Raw genomic sequence first — 22,158 nt, forward strand, 5'->3', positions numbered from 1 at the left:
CGTTTTGCTACTGAGTATTCAAAGAATACTCCCAACAGCCTTCCTTTAATAATTTTCAGCCACTTCAAATATTTACTTTTTTACTTGAATTCTTCAAAGGTTCTATCTGAGCTCATCTAAAGGCATACAGTAGATGCTAAATATAATAAAACTTTGAAACAGCACTTTTTATTTTGACCCACAGAACATGAAGTTAAATTTCCCTACCTTTACGTAATTATCGTCCTCTTACTGATCACAGTCCTTCACTGCATTTTTTTCCAAAGAGCAGTATTAATACCAAACAAACAAAAATGCAAACATGTTAAATACAACTCCGATTATGTTAATGACATTTAGTTACTGCTGTCATAATACAGACTTTTTAACCAGGGGAGAAGGAAAAGACACCAGAGCTATAAACATCCAGCAGTCGAAAGTGACATCAGATTGTCCACTTTACTGGTTGAAGAAAAAAAATCAACCAGTATATTTTCTTCTGAATGTATTAAATATCAAAATAATATTTGCCTGATTATAAACTCCTTGATACTTCATATCACATTCAGTAAGACACAAGACATTAATGAATGGTTTATGGGTAAGCAAGCTGTTGGCATACCTTCTATTTAGCACCTCCTGGTGCAGCCATTGATGACTACTACAACTTAATAGCCTAAATGTGTGGTGATTATTTGCCCACTGATAATTTATATTCCATTTAGTTAGAACTAACATTTTCTTTTCTAGATACAATGGCTAGAAGAGCCAACTTTGTAAGCTCAGTCCACTGTCACACAACATAGTAATTTTCTTTTCTAATCTCTACACTACACTCTCTTTTTGTTTATAACTAACATTAACAAATAATAACATTTGTTTTCTACAGCCCTGATAGCAGCAACATTAATTTTGCAGTAGCACATGAAAAGTCTCCTCCTGTTTTTTTCCCTTTGGTCCCAAGTGACATACAAGCCCCAGCAACCTGCTGAGCTACCTTGTCATTTAGTAATTCCCAAACTCAGTGGTAGGCCCCTGCCTGGGAAAATCCTCATTCTGTCTGGCACATTATCTCACCGGTCATTTAAAAAAAGCTCCCCAGTCTCTCTTGTTCAGGTCAGTTATGCTGTGACCACAAAATTCTTCACATTTGTATCAAACCTTCTAGAAAAGAAAGAAAGGGCAGTTCTGTTGCACCAGGGAAGCCAGTGGGCATGTTTCAGCTGACACTAATCTGGCTGGTATTTCAAACATAAAGGTACAGCTTTTAAAAATATCTGTAAGCTAGAAGCTGCTGCAGCAAGGTCCCCTGACACACAAAACCCACGACTTTCCTCACTAGCTCTGTAAATATCTATCCACAAGCTCACCAAGCTTTTCTTTAGAAGCTTTCCCTTCCACAGCACAAGAATGTGGGATACAGAAGCCTTTAGTGATAAAAAGGGAACTCCATGCTGCAGAAAACTGTGGCCCAAGAGAAAGCACTACAGGTGCAGTGTCACGCATTAACAGGTGTCTCCAAGAAGGACTGACAAAAGGACCCTAATACTGTCACAAGTAAACTTAGTCACCAGAGTGAGCCTCTCGCTCCTAACGAACAGGTCCCACAGCCCTGTGGGGCACCCTCCCTTATCTTGCTCCTCTCAACGCCTGGTTTCCAGGAAAGGCTGCAAGCTACTGACTTCCGCCGGGGAGGAGAGTGCCCGCTAGCTCTCCCAGGCAGGATCTGCAGGGAAACTTTCCCTTCCCCTTCCATGGCTCGCTGCCGGGAGAGCAGCGGGGCCCCGCTGCGAGCGGGTGGGGGGAGGTTGCCGGGGCGCCCGGGCCGGCGCTCCTCGCTGCCTCGGGCTCTCGGGGCCGCCGGTGTCTCCGTCCCTCCCTTCCCTGCGCTTGAATGGAGCCCTTCGCCTTCAGAGGAGTCTCGTACACGGCTGGGAAGGAGACTCCTAGGACCCCGCGAAGAGGCTGGGGAGGGGAACAGCACCAGGTCACGGTAACCGTTGGTCAGATTTATGAAAAGAGGAAAACCCCCAATTCTCATTAAAATAAAACATGAAGTAATGGAGAGCTCTTTCCGGAGAAGCCGGGGGAGGAAAGGATGAGAAGCCAGGACCGGGGCACCCCAGGCCTCCCTCGGGAGCAGGAGCAGCCAAACCCCAAACAGCGTTTGCCCTCTCCGGGTACGCAGCCCGCGGAGCTGCCGGCGGAGCTCACGCAGCGCCGGTGCTGCGGGAAGGCGGCTCGGCACCCCGGCTCTCCCCCCCTCCCGGCCCGGCCGCGCTGCCCCGGGCTCCGCGGCAGCACCCGGACCAGCCCCGCCCGACAGGTACCGGCCTCACTTACCGCGGCTCTGCCTCGGCGTCTCTCCGCCGGCGAGCTGGCAGCGCTCGCTCAGGCACTGGAAAAGTAATAGAAATCCAGCGGCTAGTTTGCTTCTCCGCAGTCTCGCCATAGCACGGAGCCTGCCGAGACAACTCTCCGGGGTGCGGGGTGCGCGCCGCTCCTCGTTTGGGGTGGGAAAGTCCGGAGGAGGTGGCGGAGAGTAGCCCTAGCAGGCTCCCAGTCGCCCAGTCCTCGGACGAGCTCTCATACAGCGGGGACGACAGGGACAAGCCGCTGGCGCTGAAAGCGCTGGACCAGGTCTGGGGGGCGGTGAAGGGAGGGAGCTCCGTCCCCCCAACTTGCACGGTCGCGCCGCTCTCAGTCCAGCGGCATCACCGCTGGGGAGAACAAGCCCAGTCTCGCCTGCGAAGTGCTAAACTCTTCCCTCCTCGCAGCCTGGTGATAGATTTCAGGAGAGCCACTGAGATCCTCCCTTCCTGGCTTGCCCCCACCCAGCTCCCTTCCCCCGCGGGGTGAGGCAGGGTGCCTTAGGGACGGAGCCTCCCCTTGGTACACCGCTACCGGCAGAACCCCTCCAAGGGAAATGAGCGGCGAAATCTTCCAGCTGGCCGGCTGGCGGGTCGGCCCTGAGCCCTGGGCGGGGAGCAAGACCCGGAGGGCGGGCGGATGCGCCGCGGGAGAGGACGTGCGGGCGGTGGGGAGGCAGGCGGAGACGAACAAGTTCTCCTTCTCTTTTGGGGCGGTTTCCGCGGCCGGCCGTGCTAGTGCGGGGCTGAACGCAGCCGCGAGAGACGGGCGCTCCCCCGGCCCACAGCGCATCCCCCACCGTCGTGTGCGCCCGTGCTGTCGCCGCCACCCGCTGCGCAAGGGCGGGCGGGGGGGATCGCCTTGGGTCGGGTCCCTGCCGCCCCTCTCGCTCTGCCCCACACCCCTCTCGCAGGAGCGCGGTGGGGTGCAGGCGCTGGTACTGCACCGTCTTTCCAGCCACTGACGGCGATGGAGCGCTCCCGCGGCCGCGCTGAACTGCGCGGGATGCCTCTTGGCCACAACAGGGAGCCGCAGGGGGTTTCCCGGAGGCGCTGCCTTCTCGGGCAACCGGTTACAGCGCGGCTCCCCGCGCAGAGCGGCTCGCTGCCCTGGAGCGCTGGAACCTCCCGTGCATGGTAGTAGGCTGGGGCCGATGCTCGCCCCTTGCGCGGCCGCGGAGCGGCACGGTGTGTGGGCGGGGAGAGGATGGCGGGCGGTACGGATGGCCCTCGGGCCCGGCTGGAGCCCTGCCGCTCCGCGGGATGGAGGGAGCCCAGCCCACCGTCGCCTGGTTATTCAGAAGTTGCTTGGTAGTTTCGCGGAGTGACAAACTAAAGCAGCCCCCAGATCCTGCTTCCTTTCCCCTCCCACCCCCGTGCTTCTGGGGAAACCAGCCTCTCTTCACACTCCCCCACCCACACCCCCTTTGATTTCTCTTCGGTAATCGACGAGTCATCACTTCAAAAGTGCAAGAATTGAGGGATCTCTCCCGCAAAAAAAAAAAATCTATGTGTTTAATTTAACGGACTGTGAATAATCCCATCCCCTACATTAATCTGTGAACAACGGCGCAGAGACAAAATCTAGCAGAGGGCAAATCAGTCAAGCACAGACAAGCAAAAGGGGCAGCGGGGACCGGGTGGTGGCCTTTTACCGGTTCAGCAAATTGTGGCGCTGGTAATCAGTTGAGCTCCATGTAGACATCCATGAATGCACCAGCCTCTCAACCCGTGCTACAAAATAATTAAATTAATTAAGACGACAATTAAATTAATCAAATAAATAGGGCTACAGAATCTCAATCATAGCAGATAACTAATACTTAATCACAAAAGAACCAACAGTAACAAGGATGTGTCTTCCCTTAATTTACCACTGTTTCTGAGATTAAGAATTCATCAGCTCCATTGTAATTGACTTGCTCTTTAATCTTTGATGTGCTTATGTATAAATCAAAGCAGAACACTTGCGGTTGTAAGAAGTATATTTGAAGTATAAGCAGAAATTTGCAAAAACTTCTCAACATATATTCAAATAGGATACTGGAAGCTAATATGAGTAAGGTTTATCCACTTGAGTTTGTGGCAGGCCCTTGTAGTCCAAGCTTTTTGCACATCTCCTTAAACCAAAACAAAACCAAGCAGTCCAGGTCTTGCTAAAATGTAACTGCACAAATTATTTTCTAGGAGAAGACAATACTGAAGAGCTTATGCTAAGTAACATCGGGAATGACATCGTGGCCTCACTGAAATCTGTGGGAATTTGGGGAGCGTGATCACCCTGTATACTAGGCGATCTGGCTTATGCCAGATGTTTGTGCAGATTTGGTCAAGTTATTATTAAAACTATTGCTGTTTCTTAAGAAAAATGGGGGGAGGGGGTTTTCTTCATACTGTTTGAATACCAATTTGTTCCTTGACACTTGGTCAGATTGCCTAATTTCCCCCAAGTTTTGCTGAAGTTGCTGAGAGGGTTATTGAGCTTTTGGCCTTTACTGGAAGGGGTAGGGAGGAAGTCTTAAAGAAGGACTGCTTCTCTCTCTCTCAGCTGTTTGCAGCAGTATTAGGTGAGAATAAGAACAGTAAGGTCTGGAGAATTTTCAAAATCTGTTTACATCTGCTTTTGTAATTTTTATCATAAATTAGCATATCATAAAGTGATAGTAAATTTTAAAATATAGAAAACTTGAATAATTTGAGGAAAAAAGTTTACATGTTGCTGGAATAAATAATAATAAATACTTCAAGACCCCACGTATATTTTTAAAAAGACTGAATGAGGGCAACTCAAATTTTCTTTCATTTGCCATTTGTTTCTCAGTCTTACTGAAGTTAATAGTTTCAGATTTATATTCATCATAGATGGACTAAAAAAAACTTGGTACACTAATGAAAGGAAAGGATTAGCAATAGTCGGCTGAAGCATGCCATTGCAGATAAAAGTACTAGCAACAGACTAGGTCCCACAGTCCTAATTTGCAATGCTTTATGCTGTTGTGTGACAGTTTTGCAGTGTGCATGCTGGGAGGTTAGCATGCAGTCACTGCATTCAATACCTCTTGTGCTCCATGGTAAAATTCAAACCATGCTCTCTGAGGAAGGCTGTATGCATTGTCCCTCTGGTACTCAAACAGATAATCGAGACATAGCTATATCTTGGTACAATCATGTGTAAAAGCACAGGCAAAACATTTTATTGCACTGAAAAAAAAGCTCAGATGAAAGCTAATAATGAATCCTATAATGATTAATGACAACATGTCATTTCTGGAGATGCATTCATTGTTATTTATAAAGCACAAGTAAAACTGAAAGAACAACTTTGTGAAGGCTTCCTGAGGTTATGAGCTGTGGTTATCTGAAGCACAGTGCCTCTGATAAGTTTTCAGTTCTCCTATGTGCTTTTATCTTCACCATCCTTGCACATTATCTCACCTCTCTCAGGGTTGTATTTTGCAGTGGTGTAACTTGTAGTGACTCCATAGAAATCAATGTGAATGCTTTCATTTTCACCAGTCAAGAATATGGCCTTATATTTTTCTCTTCTTGCATAGCTCTGGTATCCCTGATTATGACATCAATCATTCAGGACAGAAAGGTGGGAAGATTGTCCCTGTTCATTGTATTCGACTGTCATATGGTTTGCAAGTGCTCACTCTCATTCACACATTAATTTAAGAATCTGCTTTTTTTTGTATCAACATAGGCTTTTCAACCTACATGTCTTCTGGGCTTATTGCATCTGATTATGAAAAGTGGAGTTTTTAACATTTCTTTTCTCTGTCCTTTTTTTAACATGCTGTTATCTATTTTGCTCTGATAGGTAGAGCTGAGGCACCCCTCAGCTGCACTCCTGTAAGCACTCAGTGCTGCCCTGGAAGGATACCTGCTTTTGAATTTGAGAAGTCAGGCGAGGATCTCCATTTGGGAAAAAGAAACTGACAGGTAATTGCAGCATCCATGAGAGTGGAGAGAATACCTCTGTATTCTCTTCCAGGAACAAACTAAAGCAAGTTTTCCTGTTTAGTGAACTTACATTTGCTGTTGTTCTGCAGGGGATCGCGCCTGCATATTAATAAATACACTACAACCAGCAATATCTTATTCTGCAACTGAGGAATGTCTAAAAATTATCTACTTTCCCAGCAGCAGTGACAAAATGACCTAGATAATTTTAGAGCCGTAAATAATACCTGATCTTCCAGGATTAGTTCTCACAGGGACAAAATTGAGTATGTGACCCTTATGAGGTAAGTAGTCCACAGCCTGATGTTAAGAGTATCATAGACTGATGCTGCACATAGACTTTAATGCCCTGGAGTGAGTTTCCCACTGAGTTTCACCTCCCTCCCTTTGGAGCTCTGCTGATAGCTGATTAGGGCTCAAGTAGGTGAAGAGTATTGCTATTGGGAATTCAGCTGAGGCATTAGGTTTAGTGTTGTCAAAGTAGAGGTGCTAGAGCTGTGAATTTAGAGTGCTGCCAAGCTGGCAGCTGCCTTTGAATCTGCCCGTTCAAAGGACGAGCACAGCGTTTTAGCTGAATCACTAAAGGGCCATGCAAAACTCAGATGTGAAGTATGAAGAGGAGAGATGCCTTCCTTATTAAATAGGGAAAACCAGGAAATTTCCAGAGAAGTGGCACTGCACTCTTAAACGAGCCTTTGTTTCTTACCCTCTTCCCCTGGCTGGGAAAGCCTGAAGTCCCACCACTCAGCTTGAATTCCTGGGGCAAACACTGACATTCCCTTCCTGCCCCTTCCAGGAGGCATCTGCCAAATTCCCTGTAACTCCATGCAGTACAATATGCAAATGCATGAGTTTGCATAATTGTGATTAATTAGAATATGCCCATACTTTAGCTCTAATTGCTGTGCGGTTAATGCTGGTGCAGCTTAGTTCAGTGAAGCTTTCTGTTTATCTTTAGGACAGCAGTATGACAAACCTCCCACATGTACTGCCTTATGCCTATGGCTGAATCTATGGTTAGGGAGAGGTTCTGTGGGGGTAAAGAGATAGTTCAGATTCCTGGTGTAGTGGACACTTTGTGATGGGGAAACTGGGAGTCAGTGTATTTATTGTATGTAGTGATAAAGTGGTTCACTGGCAATTTGAAGGGAGGGGGATTAAGAAGAAACATTTCAGCAAGCAAGGCAGCATGAAAAAATAATAGTGTTTGAGGTTAAACAAAAGTTTAATCTAAACCAGTTTTGATTCCTATTTGAGTTCCGTAATTATTTTAAAATAATGGAATAGTTTTTGAAAAGGAACAACCTTTCAAAAAGAGAAACCAAAATGTTCCAGCTAAAGTTTAATTATTTGAACTAGACATGCTTCACACATTCTTTCAATGAATCTGCCTTTGCAACAACATTGAGACAGGCACCAGCAACACAGCACCAAACAATGCCTTTGCCTACTTGTGATCAGGAGCTCCAAGGACATTACTCAATTTTGAAAACCACAAGGCAGCAAAGCCCAAAACAGGGTCTGAGAGTTCCAAGTCCCACATCCCATCCTTGCAACTCCAGCAAAGGCTGTGGTTGTGACCCTTATTTGACATATGTCCAGTACAGTGATAGCTATGGGACCCAGGAATGGGTAAAGAACCAGAAGGCTCCCAGAATGCTTGTGACGGGGCTGTGTTTAACAGAGAAGTTCACATTTCAGTATAGCACTGGTCAGCAGGCTAAGTTAAAGCTGTAAGAGAACTGAAAGAGGCTAAAGTATGGCACAGAAGATAAAGCAAGCATGGAAATCAAAGTGAAAGAAGAAAAAGACAATTTTGCCAGTGCCATTTCTCTATTGCTGTGATGGAAACTTTAATATATATGGATACAAACTTTTGTGTGATGAGCCATATGTGCACAGCACCCAGGCCTTTTATAATGGGTGGCCACAGGGAAGGTTGGATGGGCTAAAAAGAGGAATGGTGACCAGAGCAATCCGCTAGGCCTCAGTCAGGGCAGTGGCAGTCAGCACAGAATGATATTCAGAATGGACACATTTCTTAGTGGGTATGTTGGTACCAGTGGTCACTGAAGTAGTTAATTTAAAGAAATCTGGGGAAAGTTTTTGAATAGGAAAAAAAAATTAGCTAAAATGAAAACCCAATAAGTTTTGAACAAATCTTTTCATTGACCACATTTTCCAATAAAGCAACCTTTATTAGGATCTGCAGAAGTTTACCAAGCAATTCCACAATAAGGCCTTTCTTACTCATGATCTGGAGCTGGTAGGAGGGCCTGAGTAATTACTATGGCCCATACAATTGTGAGTAGAGTTAACTTTTTTTAATCAGCCGAGACCAAAGAACAAAATCTGCTGCTAGGCACAGCAGGGGAAGGCAGACAAAGGTTAGGACTGGTGTTACCAAAAGTAATTGGATTGGGATTAGGTTTTAGGTCAGCAAGCCTGGGAGAACTTTAATGCTAGAATGATCCTAACAAGTGTTTAGCTGAGACAGCTGACACAGGAGTGGCTATGGCACAGAGCTTCTGCAGAGGGTCAGTGTCGGGTGTTAACTATGGTTGCGGTGGTAGGGGAGTGGGACAGCTGCAACCAGTAGCAAAAATTTGGGAGTTAAGTCTTGAAAACATCAAGCACATTCTTGTGTAGTGGCCACAGCAGCATAACAATCTGCTGCACCTCCTTCAGCTCATTGCCCATTTGCCTTTTCCCAAGATGCCTACAGATGAAACCACACCACAGACTGCTCTGGCAGTTTGTGTCCAGGAAGACCTGTGTAGCTTGGATTGCCACGGTTCGGTTCATTATAGGCATCAAGACTGTGCAACATGCTTAAGATGAAGCTTATAAATGGTGTTTGTTTGTTTGTTTTCAAATTAACACCTGGAAGAAATAATACTGTTGAACAACTGGCTTCCTTACAATATGAGGACTATGCAGCACAGAACTGTGGCTTATTCCCTATCATATGGGCTCACGTATCTAGGCTTAGCTGTCCCCTTTATCAAATATATAAGTCCTGCTTTTGTTCTGGACTTCTATCTATCTGTCTATTTATCCATCCATCTATCTCAGTGTGGTGTTTACACAGGTTAGACAAGCACAAAAGTCCCATTAGACAACACGTGCTCTTTTCTGAAAAAGAGCAGTTTGCTGTATTAGCATCTTGCTGTATTAAGGCTTCATGTTTTTTTCCTTGTAGCACTTGTGTATCCACTTATATCTCTTCTGCAAAACTGTTGAGAGGATTTTGCTTACTTTCAAGGAATAGTCTTGAAGAGTCTTTATTAGCCAACAAAATAATCAGTAAGTCTTACTAGCTGACACAGTCTAGCTAAAGACTTTAAGTTTATGCTTAGGTCGGTATCATTTTCCTCTGCACAGTTTTAATAAACAGGGGAATTTAAAGGCCCAGATTAACACAGAACACTTTAGAAGAGACTTTCTCAATTCCAAAGAGGAGAGGATGAACTTTTAACTGCAAGGCAGTCCTGTTCCTGGGTCTTTTCTGATGTCCAGTTACTCTGCTCGTGTGACCTCTGCATGTGCTTCCCAAATGATTCTCCCATCAGAACCTCACATAGGAGTAGGATGTGTATACCCTGAAGCCTGCTTCAGAAGCGTGTCAGCAGCCTGCATCACCAGCATGGGCATTTCAGGACCACACCAGGGTGGGCAAGCAGGGACCTGATCAGGTAAACCTTTCACAGAAGCTGCAGCCTGTGCAGGCAGGGAATGGCATTTGCCAGAGACATTAATTTTAGCAGTGGTTCTGTTGAACTGAGCTAAATCACCTTCAGTACAGAGCTGTTCCAGCTACAAAGAAATGAGAAATGCAGTTACTCAGAAGCTGTGTTGTCTTAGACATCAGCTTAGAATATTTCTCTTGTGTTGTGATAGAGCATCTTAAAATGCATCATCAGCATTCAGTGTGTAGAAATGCACAGCAGATTTGCAAAATTCCACTGTGACTTGTGCTGATAGTAGGCTTAAGGAGGGAAAATACCTTCAAAGAAGAGTATAATCTAGCATGTGTTCCTCCTTTCAGTCACTGTGGCAATACTTCCTTTGCCAGGGAATTCTTCAAGAAGGGGAGAACTGTGCAGGAGCAGTTGGAAGCTAAAGCTGATGAAGTCCTTACTTGGATATTGCGAATTGAAAAGATTTCTGTAGTGGCTCCTATCTCTCAGAAACACAAGAAAGGTAGATATACCCATTTGCCAGGCAATGGGCTAGCTCCAAGCACTAAGTCCTGCTTTCTGACAGGTTCCACTTCTCTCCACACTAAGGTTTCCCTGTGATTTGCATGTTATTCCAATATACCCTTGAACACCTTAGACTCATAAACATCCAGATGTGATTCTTTGTGGCTTCTGCATACACCATGGAGCCTGGCTTTGTGCCTAATGAGAAATGGTAAGCAAGAGTTCAGTGAAGGGTAGCACTTACTTGATGATTTTTCATGTCAGAAATCCACCCCAGCTAAGTGTTTATCATGAGACTTTGATCTCAAAGATTTAGCTCTCCCTGCAGAGCAAAAGCAGATGCTTGGTAAGCTGTAGCTGTAGTCCTGACAACCCTTTCAAGTGTCTAGACAGTGGAAAGAGATGATTACATCCTCTTTTAAACTCAACTGCAACAATTCAACGTACTTAACATGTTTACCTCAGGATGACCCTATTTACACAGCTTTGTTTCGTGGTGATGCAAGCATCTAATACTTTTGAAAGATGAAGAACGATAAGGTGGTTTGGGATAAAACCCCACTGTTATTAGCAGTAATAAATCTGGCATATGTGCTAGGTCACATACGGTCCCTATGTAGACCTTAGCAGGGACCTAGAGATTAAAGAGTTTGATAATATGCATTTACAGCTTATATATCTCATTTAAGAGTCTTGAAAACATTAACACTTGCAGAAAGGCTATTTAATTAATGCTAATTAAAGAACATGTTAAGTCCCAGAGATAATCTTGGGAAATGTCCAACATTGCTGTATTTACTTTATGCAATGTATTGACCAAGGGAAAACTAAGTTATCTTAGTCATAACTAATGAAGAGCTATCTTAGCGCAGTCCTACAAGATAATAGACTTAGGAAAAGAGATCTGAAAAGGGAAGGGAAGAAGATTCTGGCTTAAGCATGATCCAGAAAGTAAATATAAATTCAGAAGGTTCTCTAAGACAAGTCAGCTGTGAAAATAGGAGATGTTAACATGCCAGGTTTGCCTCATGTCAACCAGGACACTAGAGAAGGTATGGAAGAAGTTTACAGTTAACATGAATCAGGACTACATTAGCTATTTTCCAGTTTTGTGGTTAAGAACCTAGAGCTTTTCCTTTTGGTATAATAAAACTTCTGATTTTCTTATTAACCTGTTGTGGTGTTTAAAATGAGCTCAGGCACTTCTGATAAATCAGAATTTAATCTACCTAAACAAACTGATATTGCTAACAAACCCTTTGAGTACTTTAGAGCTCAGAAAATTTTGGGAATCTCAGAAAATTTATCTAGTTCTATGCTGAATTGTGTGTGGATATTACTTCCAAGAGTCAGATTTCAAAACAAAGCTCTAAGTAAATGTAAATTTCTCTTACCTTTGGCAAAGGCAAGCAGTTGACATCTTCAGGAAAAGCCATACCAAGGTATACATCTTTATTATTGTTACTTAGTCAATTGTCAAGGTCAAAATGCCAGCTTATGCAAACATTTTGAGGTTACTATTTTCAAAATCCAGTCATAAGCTTGATTCAGAAATGTTTCATGCACTACTTTGTCAACTTATCTTTCTCCCAACAGTAATTTTGAACAGTCTTATTTCACGTGATCAGAAAAAGCAATTTCACGGTAGTGTTTGTATGATGACACTAAGTGAAGTCTCATTAAATCAATATGAGTTCTCATTTTTGAGGGATCAAGTACAAAGCTTCAGGACGCTTGTTCACAATTTCAGTTTGTTGTATCTATTTAATTCACATAATGCTGAATAAATAAGTTTTCAAAGAGCTTGCCAGTATGGTCATGTCACCAATTCAGATTGAATTTTCAAAATAAGAGGATAGTAAAAACGTACAAGTGACATATAAACACTCAGTAAATATAAGAGTTTTCTGAGATTATGGCCTCTCAGATTCATCATAGGATCATTTTGGTTGGAAGAGACCCTCAGAATCATTGAGTCCAACTGTAACCTACCTCTAGCACTAAATCGTGTCCCTAAGAACCTCATCTGAATGCCTTTTTAACACCTCCAGGGATGGTGACTCCACCACTTCCCTGGGCAGCCTGTTCCAATGCCTGACAACCCTTTCTGTGAATAATCTTTTCCTAATATCCAAGCTAAATCTCCCCTGGCACAACCTGAGGCCATTTCCTCTTGCCCTATCACTTCCTACTTGGCAGAAGAGACCAACACCCTTCATGCTACAACCTCCTTTCAGGTAGTTGTAGACTCCCCTCAGCTTCCTTTTCTCCAGGATAGACAGCCCCATTTCCCTCAGCTGCTCCTCATCAGACTTGTGCTCCAGACCCCTCACCAGCTTTGTTGCCCTCCTCTGCACTCTTACTGGTACCTCAACGTCTTTCTTATGAAGGGCCCAAAACTGAACACAGGATTCAAGGTGTGGCCTCACCAGTGCTGAGTACAGTGGCATGATTGCTTCCTTAGTCCTGCTGGTCACACTATTCCTGATACAAGCCAGGATGCTGTTGGTCTTTTTGGCCACCTGGACACTCCGCTGGCTCATATGCAGCTGGCTGTCAATCAACACCGCCACATTCCTCTCTGCCAGGCAGCTTTCCAGACACTCTTCTCTGAGCCTGTAGTGCTGCCTGGGGTTGTTGTGACCCAAGTGCAGGACCCGGCACTTGGCCTTGTTAAACCTTATACAATTGGCCTTAGCTCATTGATCCAGCCAGTCCAGATCCCTCTGTATGGCCTTCCTACCCTCCAGCAGATCAATACTCCCACCCAATTTGGTGTCATCTGCAAATTTACTAAGGGTACACTCAATCCCCTCATCCAGATCGTTGATAAAGAGATTAAACAGAACTGGTTCCAATACCGAGCCCAGGGGAACACCACTTATGACCAGGCCCCAACTGGATTTGACTCTGTTCACCACAACTCTTTGGGCCCAGCCCTCCAGCCAGTTCTTTATCCATGGCAGAGTAAACTGATCTAGGCCATGAGCTGCCAGCTTCTCCGGGAGAATGCTGTGGGATACCCTGTCAAAGGCTTTACTGAAATCTAAGAACACAATATCCACAGCCTTTCCCTCATCTACTGGGTGGGTTGCCTTGTCGTAGAATGCTTCACCATGAAGTCTGATCTGAGTTGCCCAGCTGCAACGGTCGAAGTTGCTCTGTTAACGTCAAGAAGAATTAGATTCTTTTATTTCTACTGCATAACAAATATTGCATACAGAAGACAAACAGTGCATATGTAGATTGTAAAACAAAATGTTTTTAAAATCAAAACAGAGAATAACATCTTAAATTGACAGTGTTTGAATCCTAGCAAGCAAAAGGAAAATGATGCTAAATTTTATTACGTTTGGAAGCACTCAAAGAATGTTTAGGGACAGATGACACATAAAAAAGTTAACTGAAGTCTGTTTAGCTCATGAGGTCATAACTCATGGTTTCTCCTCAAACCACACTGTTCTTTTGGCAACAAGTAGCTATTTAATAATATAAAGGAAGGAAAAGATGCAAAATAAACCCCTTATATTTTTTTCAGTAATGAAATAAGAAGTCTATACAGCTAATTCCTTTGCACGTGGTCTGAGAATTTTTATCTAAATTAATTTTATTAGGTACTTTGGCAGCTATTTATTCAAAGATGCAGATCAATCAGTGTCACAAGTCAAACTCTGTTCTGAAAAAGAAGCTACTCTAATTTATAATTCATCATCAATTTCTTTCCACCTGTATTTTTTTTCTTTGTATCTTTCCTTAGCTATCACTTTTTTTTTTTTCTTGTGAAGAATGGTGCTTTGAAGCAAGAAAGTTATAAACTGTAGGCTGTGCAAATAAGTCTATGTCAAACATACTTCAAAGATTTACAATGTCTTTGTCATTCAATTGAATTGTTTTTAGAGGTTTGACAGTAGACTAATTCTGCGCAAGTGTTTTTCAAAATCATTAAATACTTTTTAAATTATAATTTTTGAGGTTTGGACACATCTGATTTTCTTGTTGTTGCTTATTTAGGAAAGAGAACAGCATAATTTTCCAAATTCAGTATTTTATTCATCACTGACTGTTAGCCATACGAGTTCATATAGGTAATACTATTTCTATCAGTCATTGAAACACAAATAGGAAGAAGCCTTAAGTTTCCCATTTATCTACATTCCTTGTAACGTCAATTACATTGGTCTGAATAAGAGTTAAATGTGCAGGACCAGAGGGAGAGGTTCTTGGCTAGCATCAGTCACGTAGCACTGCAGCTTCAACACTGCTAAGGTAATTTAGCCAAGTTAGACAACTGAGCCAGTATGTATATAATAATAACCAGTCGTGGTCTAGGGAGGAAAAAAAAAAACATATACAACTGACTCAGGCCTCCTAGTTTCTTTTGTTTGTTTATTTGGTTTGTGCTTTGTTTTTTTTTTTTTTTTTTTTTTTTTTGCTGCTGTTGTTTGTTTTTGTTTGTTTTTGTTTCTGCTAGTTCACTACAACAATTGTAGAATATTTTAACTCTCTTCTATAGCCAAGCAAAAGCTCCTCCTGGAAATCAGTGTTAGAGTTCCAGGCCGATGCCAGGCAAAAAGTCTTATCTGGTTAAGATATCACAGGAGGGTCTGCAGTTGGTGTGAACTGAAACCCTTGGATGTCCAAGAGAGTTATGTCAGCTCAGACTACTTGAGGCTATGCAATATAATGGAAGAACATGACCAGACTCCACAGTTCTTCAGAACAGCCCCCTAAATGAGTTACAGACTAGCCTGCAGTCTTTCAGCAGGTGAAAAAATTATACAGGTAACGATTAGAGAACTGCTGTTTCCTTAATGTTATCCAGCATTTAAAAAAACGTTATTTATGTTTTTATGACAATAAATGAACTGAGTCTAACATGTTACAATACCTTTAGTTTTGCTGGATAACAGTCAGATGAAATGTAATTGTTAGGTAGCATGACTGTAACTTGGAGAGTTTTACAAAGCTGATATGGAAGGGAAAAGGCAGGGTGGGGGCTTGTGAGGGATGTGTGTACAAGCACACACCTCTGCCAGCTGGAAAATGTGAGCCCAGGCCTCTTTGGTAGCAAGAGAGTTGTGAGTTAACTCCTTCCCATTTGAACTGTAGGCAAGGTTTATTTAGCATATGAGTATCTAATATTCCAAAGGCTCATTACATTATCACACTTCTGTGGTTTTTTTGTTTGTTTGGTTTGAGTTTTTTTATGTTTAGGTAGCCACCATGCAATATTATCAGCTTTTGGCAAGAACTTAAAGACAGGTTCTTCTCCTGGTTACATGGAAATACAGCACTGCATGCTTATAACCTTCTGTCTTTTGTTTCTTTTCTTTCATGTTTTCTTCAGCAGATTTTCTGCATATTAGTAACTATAGTCCAAGTCCAATGATTATTTTTGTGTGGTTTGCTTCTCTAGTTACTGACTCCCTTGGGTGGAGTTTGCTGTCTGTCTAGGCAGACCCATTTAAATCCAACTCTCATTTTTGGAGTCACTTGATAAAAGGTAAGAAAATTAAAAGCAGTCCGTAAAAATGACACATGGAAGCATGGATATGACGTTTTAAGTCCCTTTCCTGCTTTTTGAAAGTTGTGGTTTGTGGACAGATACCAATTTTCAAAGAAGAAGCTGTTCTAACATGATGACTTCTTTTCTCATCTTTTAAACTGCATTTTCAAGACATCATAACTGCTTGAATCTTTCAAATTGCAAGAAAATAAGAAAAAATGCTGAAATCTAATTTTTCCAAAAAGGGCAGCTATTTTCCAAGCTTCAAACTTGTATTTTAAAAAGTTCTAGTCTATATGTTGTCTTTCCACATCCTTATACAAATTTCCTTGGTCTTACTTTCTACCTGCAACTCTAGCAAACATGTTTTCCCAATACAAACATTCACATTTTTTCTAGTGCCTGCAAAATGTGATGCAACTGTAATTGAAAGACAGCATAGCTCAGGGTAAGCTAAGGGTAAACAGGTTCCCTAAGATTAGTGGAAAGATATATAGTTACAAGTGGTCTCATTAACCTGATTTATCAAGGTTCTCAAGCAGATTGGACTTCTTAGTAGAAGAGGAAACAGAGCCAGAAGTTACAGCAGGAGCTTGTCAAACAGAACTGGGCTCAGTCCCTGCTTTGTTACTGGCTTTTTTGCGAGCCACCAAGACAGCAGATTCCCCCTCCTAAACTAAGAAAATAGCCTGTCCTTACCTTACAAAGCTGCTGTGAGGGCCATGCAGGGAGGCTATGAGGTCTGACACCGCACTGGTAAGGACAGCTGTGCAATAGATGGTGCTATTCCCACACTTCAGAACCTGGGTGACCTGAGGTCTGTCAAGCTGCAGGTCATGTGCTGAGGATGTTTGTTTGTTTGTTTGTTTATGTATTTGTTTGTTTATTTTTGTTGTGTTTTGGGTTTTTTTTTCTCCTCTCTCCTATAATGTTCACGCGAAGAGCAGGATTATTAAGATATTTCCCCCACCTTCCTCAAGTAATATTCAGATTTCCTGCTTTGTTTTTTTCTTTTCTTTTTTTTTTTTGTTTTGTTTGTTTGTTTTTTTCCCCTAATATTCTCTCTCCCAACAGCAGTTTTCCTCCACTAAGTTCATCCATTATTCATCTCACTCTCCATACTTAGCCCTCTCTCCCTAGAGCAAGTAGAAGAGGCTCATTCATTCCATTCAAACATGGAAAAAACATTTTTAAAATGCTGGTGCTAACTGCTACGTCTTGGAATAAGTTTAATAATTTGAATCAAATCCTTTGTTCAGAAGACAAAAGAACCAGCAAAGAGGATAATGGATTATCCACTGTCATGTCTCATCTGGAAGTTATCTAAAGACTGCTTTGGTAAGTAGAGTGAGAATCGGTGATGTGACTAATGTGGCATCATTATATTGCTACAACCTATAAAACACAGAGGTACTAGGACTGTAAGAAATACTGTCACAAAGCATCCAAACTGGATAACAAAAGTGAAGGAAACTCTGGCATCTCATCCATTATGTATATTTCATTGTTATAAAAAATGGTGGTTTTTTTTTGCTAGTAGGAGTGAAATAATAGAAGTCCTTATACAAAACACCTTCTTGTTGATGAGGAGAGAGATGTGTTTAGTAAGGCATAAGAGAGTAATTGAATATAGACATACACATATTCAGACAGAAATCTTATCTTAGTTTTCTTGTGGTAACTATAATAATACATACATCTGTCAAAAAACTCCAGATATCACCCTTTAACAACAGTGATAAGTAGGGTAATATATTGTCCGCAGTTCTGCTGATGGCTGCCTGGAAAGAAGAAACTCCACTGACCAACCATTTACTGGACAGTTACAACAGGAATTCTAGTTTGTCTTTAACGCTACTCTCCAACCCACTTGCAATACTTTAAATAGCTCTTAAAGACTGCATGAAAAAACGTTTAATATTTCCAGTAATTTGACAGACAAAACAATTGTCAAAAGCTTGACAAGACTTTGCTGTTGTCCTTGTCTTCCTCCTCCTGGTTGAAGAAGCTGTTGATATACAATAGCAGGTATTTAACTCAAAATTGCCGCAAAGAATAATATTTGTTAAGGCGTCCTATTTGCTCTATGCACTGTTTGTTTTCTTTCCCCATTGTATATTGCTCCATCTGAAACATCTGCATCTCTCATACCTCTCAAAATCTTTGCAGTACAAAGATAAGAACATGGGTATTCAAGAGAAGTGTCTCATGGATTTTGTGTTCATGCATGTGGTAAATTGTTTTTGCCCTAAAATAAAGCATTGTTCTTAAGGACTCTGATAGTGGTTACTTAAGAGTAGGAAATGATAAGTTTATGCATAAAAAAATCCAGGAGACAGACTGCAGTAATAAACTCCAGGAAATATTCACAGGCAAGAGGGTCAACAGAAGTTAAGCACTGACCCCGAAGTAATAGTACATTACGGTTTTCAACTCCAATATACTGAGTACAAAGAAACAAATTGATTTTTTTTTTTTTTAAGCTTTGAAAATTAAACCAACCACAGTAAAAGTGTTTTATTACACATCAGCAAAAAAACTTGTAAACGCTGCCGTAAAAGCTATTCAAGTAAAAACAAATGTCACCACAGACACAGAAAGCAAGATTCTGCTCTTCTTAATTCAGGTGATTCCTCCCTAAGGCTGTCATTCCCTAACAGCTTCATTGCTACAACTGATGGAAGAACTTGGCCTGGCCCTGGGGACCACTGCAGTGTAAGACTACAGAATTGGTTTCTTTTGGAAAAGAGGGAGTTGAAGAAAGAGTTCTGAGATGAAATTGAGGAAAAAATAATTTTTTTTTTTTTTTAACAAAATTAAATCCCCCATTTCAATCTAATCAGGCTTTTTCTTAATCTCAGTATAGGGTGCCAAGAGCCAACATCCATTTCTAAGGCATATCCCATACTGTCTGCACAGGAGCATCTCACTATCCCTACGTACAGCATAGATCACCTACCTCTGAGTAACACAAAACCGAGGATGGATTAGTCCTGCGTTATCAGTCCTTTAATACCAGAGCCAACGTTTCTCCTTTTGCAGGGAAGTGCCAGCTCAAATTCAGCTTCTCTTGCAGGCTGCAACCTGTGTTAGCCTGCTGATGCCTTCCACCATGGGCAAGGCTCCTCTCACCACCAGGCTGCTCCAGCCATTTCAAAGACACCTGTGGCATCTTCACCCACTGCCTTTACACAAGCTGTTTTGAAGTCTTCTTTAGCAGCTGCCCCTCATTAGCTGCTTGGTGGAGGAGCAAGAGGGAAGAAGAGGGAGGAGAGCTCATTGGGGTATTATTAACCCTTCCTGGACGACTGCTGTGGTGTGAAGTGTATATTCTTCATCATGTCTTTCGTAGTTCCAACTGGTGTGACTGGGGGAAGAAGTTTCTAATTGTGAGATGAAAGCAGGCTGAAAGTTATACCTTCTTAATTATAAACTGCATAAAGACCTACCTATGGCTGGAAGGTTACCTATTAAAGTAACACAAACAGATATCTTAAAGTGATGTCATGTAGTTGGCCTGCATTGGTACTGGTCTCAGTTGTCAGTTCCTGAAATCAGATATAACCATCTTCCTACATCTGCAGCTCACAAAAAATGTGTTTAACTTCCTGGCAGAATGGTGTGGTAAAGATATTTCTTGAAGAAAATCTCAACTATTGCTTTTTTTTTTTTTTTTTTTTTGACAATTGCTCAGAAATACCAATGCTAAATGATCTCATTCTACTTTTTGATTGATTGATGTCATTATGAAAACAAAAATATTTCCCCAGATCTTGGTTCTGACTTGATCTTGTATTAAAAAAAGCTATCAGGAAAGTAATTGCATTTTGAAATGTATAAAACGTGCAAATTTTTGTTTATCTGTGTGAGTTGTTATGTGTGTGTATTTTAAGTTTAGAAGCAGAAAAAGAAGAAAGTACCTGTCAATGAGACAAAACATCTTCATTTTGGGTACACAGAGATATATCTTGGTTTCAATAAGGACTAAAAACGTATCATTTGGGGGAGGAGGGGCGGTGGGAACTACACAGTAGAAAATCTGTGCTGAACATTGTTCCTTATACAGTAACATGTGATTACGTTCAAATCTCCTCTTTCCCCTTTATTAAATAATGTACGGCACAAAAATAAAAAAATAATAAAATGTCTGGATGCTCAGAAATGAATAAAGGTGAATAAAGGTATCTTTTAGATACTGTAATAAAATCTTCTATTAGAACTGTTGCTAGCACAACAGTTGCTCAAATTGCATTTTTAAAATGTACATCTGCCTTGTCTCTCGGATGCTCTGAGGACAGATAGATCTTTAATCTCTGCAGACACAAATAAGCACTCCAGAATTTGATGGGTTTTATACAATAGGTTGAATTAACCCTGCATAGTAAGGCACTCTGCACATCCAGTACAAGTATACATTGTGTTGTATGGATTCTCATTTCCAGATGTCAGTATTCTTACTCAGGCTACTTGTTATTTCTTGTAGCAATAAAGACACTTGCACCTTCAAGCTTCAAGGCTTTGGCAGAAAAAAAATCCTTTGTCATTTATTACTACTAACTTAAATATTTGTTCAGCTCTATCTATTGATGTTAGCTGAGGACAGCAGTTTTATAAAGTATGAGAACCAAAGAGAAGTGGTCTTTTACTGGTTTGTGGCCTTCAGCAGGTGCCGGGCTCAAAAGAGCCAGAGCAAAGCACTGTGGTCGCTGTAGCACTTGTAGCCCCTAGTGCATGGTCAGCTCCTTGGAACCTGAGAACACTTGAAAATGAGATAACAAGCTTGTCAAAGATGGAAGCTGGGGTGCCCTGGTTGAACTCCTTACCCGCAGTATACTTCTTCTGTGGGCTTGGGCAAACCTCTGTGCTGCAGGCTCATGAGTAGTGTCTCAGTGGAGCAGGGTATGCAATGAGTGAGACACTGCTCTGAGGAAAGTGTGGGGGAAGTCACCAACCAAATCTCCCTGTAAAATAAAAAAGTAAGCTAGGTGCAGAGGAAGATGCTTCCCATCAGGCAGCATACTCAGGAGAAGGAATCAAGCCGACTGCTGAGAAGTCCTGAGGAGAAAGGGGTATCTCCCTTCCCAGAGCCCTCCAGTGCTTGGACACACACTTACCTGCAAACCTAAATGGTAAAATTTGGTTTCATAGCATGAAAGTCCTTTCTGAGATCTGATTTTGGATAATAAGCTCATTCCCTTCAAATTTGTGATGGTGTCACTGTTAAATGCAGGGCAACAATAAACTGTGGCAGATGCTCTCTGTCAACCTCCCCCCAGCTCCAGCCCTCCAGCCCTCCCCACCAAGACAACAGGAAGAAAAGAGAGAGGGACTTGCAAGTTGGAAAAAAGTTTTAAATTATTTACTAACGCTACTAATAAAATAGAGAAAATAATACAAAATACACAAAACCAATCTTGAATTTCCCGGTACAGTTCAGCGTTGCCCACTGGAGCTGGCTGCTCTGGCAGCTGCAGAGCAAGCACTCGGGAGTCCTGGGCTGGACACCACAGCAAACTGGAACTAAATTCAGGGATGCAGGGTCTGTTTTAACAAAACCAGGACAGATGGGGATTGGGTCTTAGAGTCTGATCCTGGCTTCTGAGAACACACGTTTTCTTTTAAGGGATCAGCAATGAAAGTACATGAAGAATAAGACCCAGGAATCAAGACCCCTGTGCAGAGTTCTCTTGCTTCTGGTTCTCTGTCAATGAATCTTTCATTCACTCTGAAAATGTGTGTTTGCAAGAGAATTTGTGGATCATCTCATGGCTGTAGCTGTTAGACACAAGATCTTGTTTCTCTTTTTCCCTCTTCACGCTGGGCTTGGGCTGAGCAGCAGCCTCACATAAGCACCGTGCTCCTTCCTCCTGAGGGAGCAGAGACTCAAGGGTTGGATGGATGCGGCTCTGGTGCTGTATTAAGGGAAGAGTTCTTTGTGTACAAGGGAAGGAAAAGTTATGGTGAAGGAAAAGGGATGGAAGGGGGTTTCTGGGGCCAGTGAGGGTGCAAGAGGAATCCCTTAGAGAAGCTGGAGAGCAGCATTTGTGTGAAGTTGCATGAGGCATGCCAGGACACAACTCAGGTAGTCCTTGCTGACTCTCACAAGCAGGGTGCACACAGGGTGCATACAAAG

General features: G+C 42.5%; 1 protein-coding gene and 1 long non-coding RNA gene across 3 annotated transcripts in view; one reads left to right on the top strand and one right to left on the bottom strand.

Annotated features, from left to right (window-relative positions):
- Nucleotides 1-3,147, bottom strand: part of PLXDC2 (plexin domain containing 2) — a 273,059-nt gene extending 269,912 nt beyond the window's left edge. The window contains exon 1 of the mRNA XM_065050838.1: nucleotides 2,323-3,147. Within this exon, the coding sequence (XP_064906910.1) occupies nucleotides 2,323-2,431 (109 nt within the window). The 5' untranslated portion in view covers nucleotides 2,432-3,147. The remainder of the gene's footprint in view (nucleotides 1-2,322) is intronic.
- Nucleotides 1,388-21,281, top strand: LOC110365556 (uncharacterized). 2 transcript variants are annotated; one of them, XR_010469986.1, is made up of 4 exons: nucleotides 1,388-2,305; nucleotides 6,172-6,293; nucleotides 17,285-17,363; nucleotides 18,887-21,281. It is a non-coding gene; the product is annotated as an uncharacterized LOC110365556 (long non-coding RNA). The 2 variants fall into 2 exon arrangements; XR_002425129.2 differs by having other exon boundaries at nucleotides 1,388-1,972.
- Nucleotides 21,282-22,158: the final 877 nt, after the last annotated feature.

The sequence above is a fragment of the Columba livia genome, chromosome 2, assembly GCF_036013475.1.
Source record: "Columba livia isolate bColLiv1 breed racing homer chromosome 2, bColLiv1.pat.W.v2, whole genome shotgun sequence".
Lineage (NCBI taxonomy): Eukaryota > Metazoa > Chordata > Aves > Columbiformes > Columbidae > Columba > Columba livia.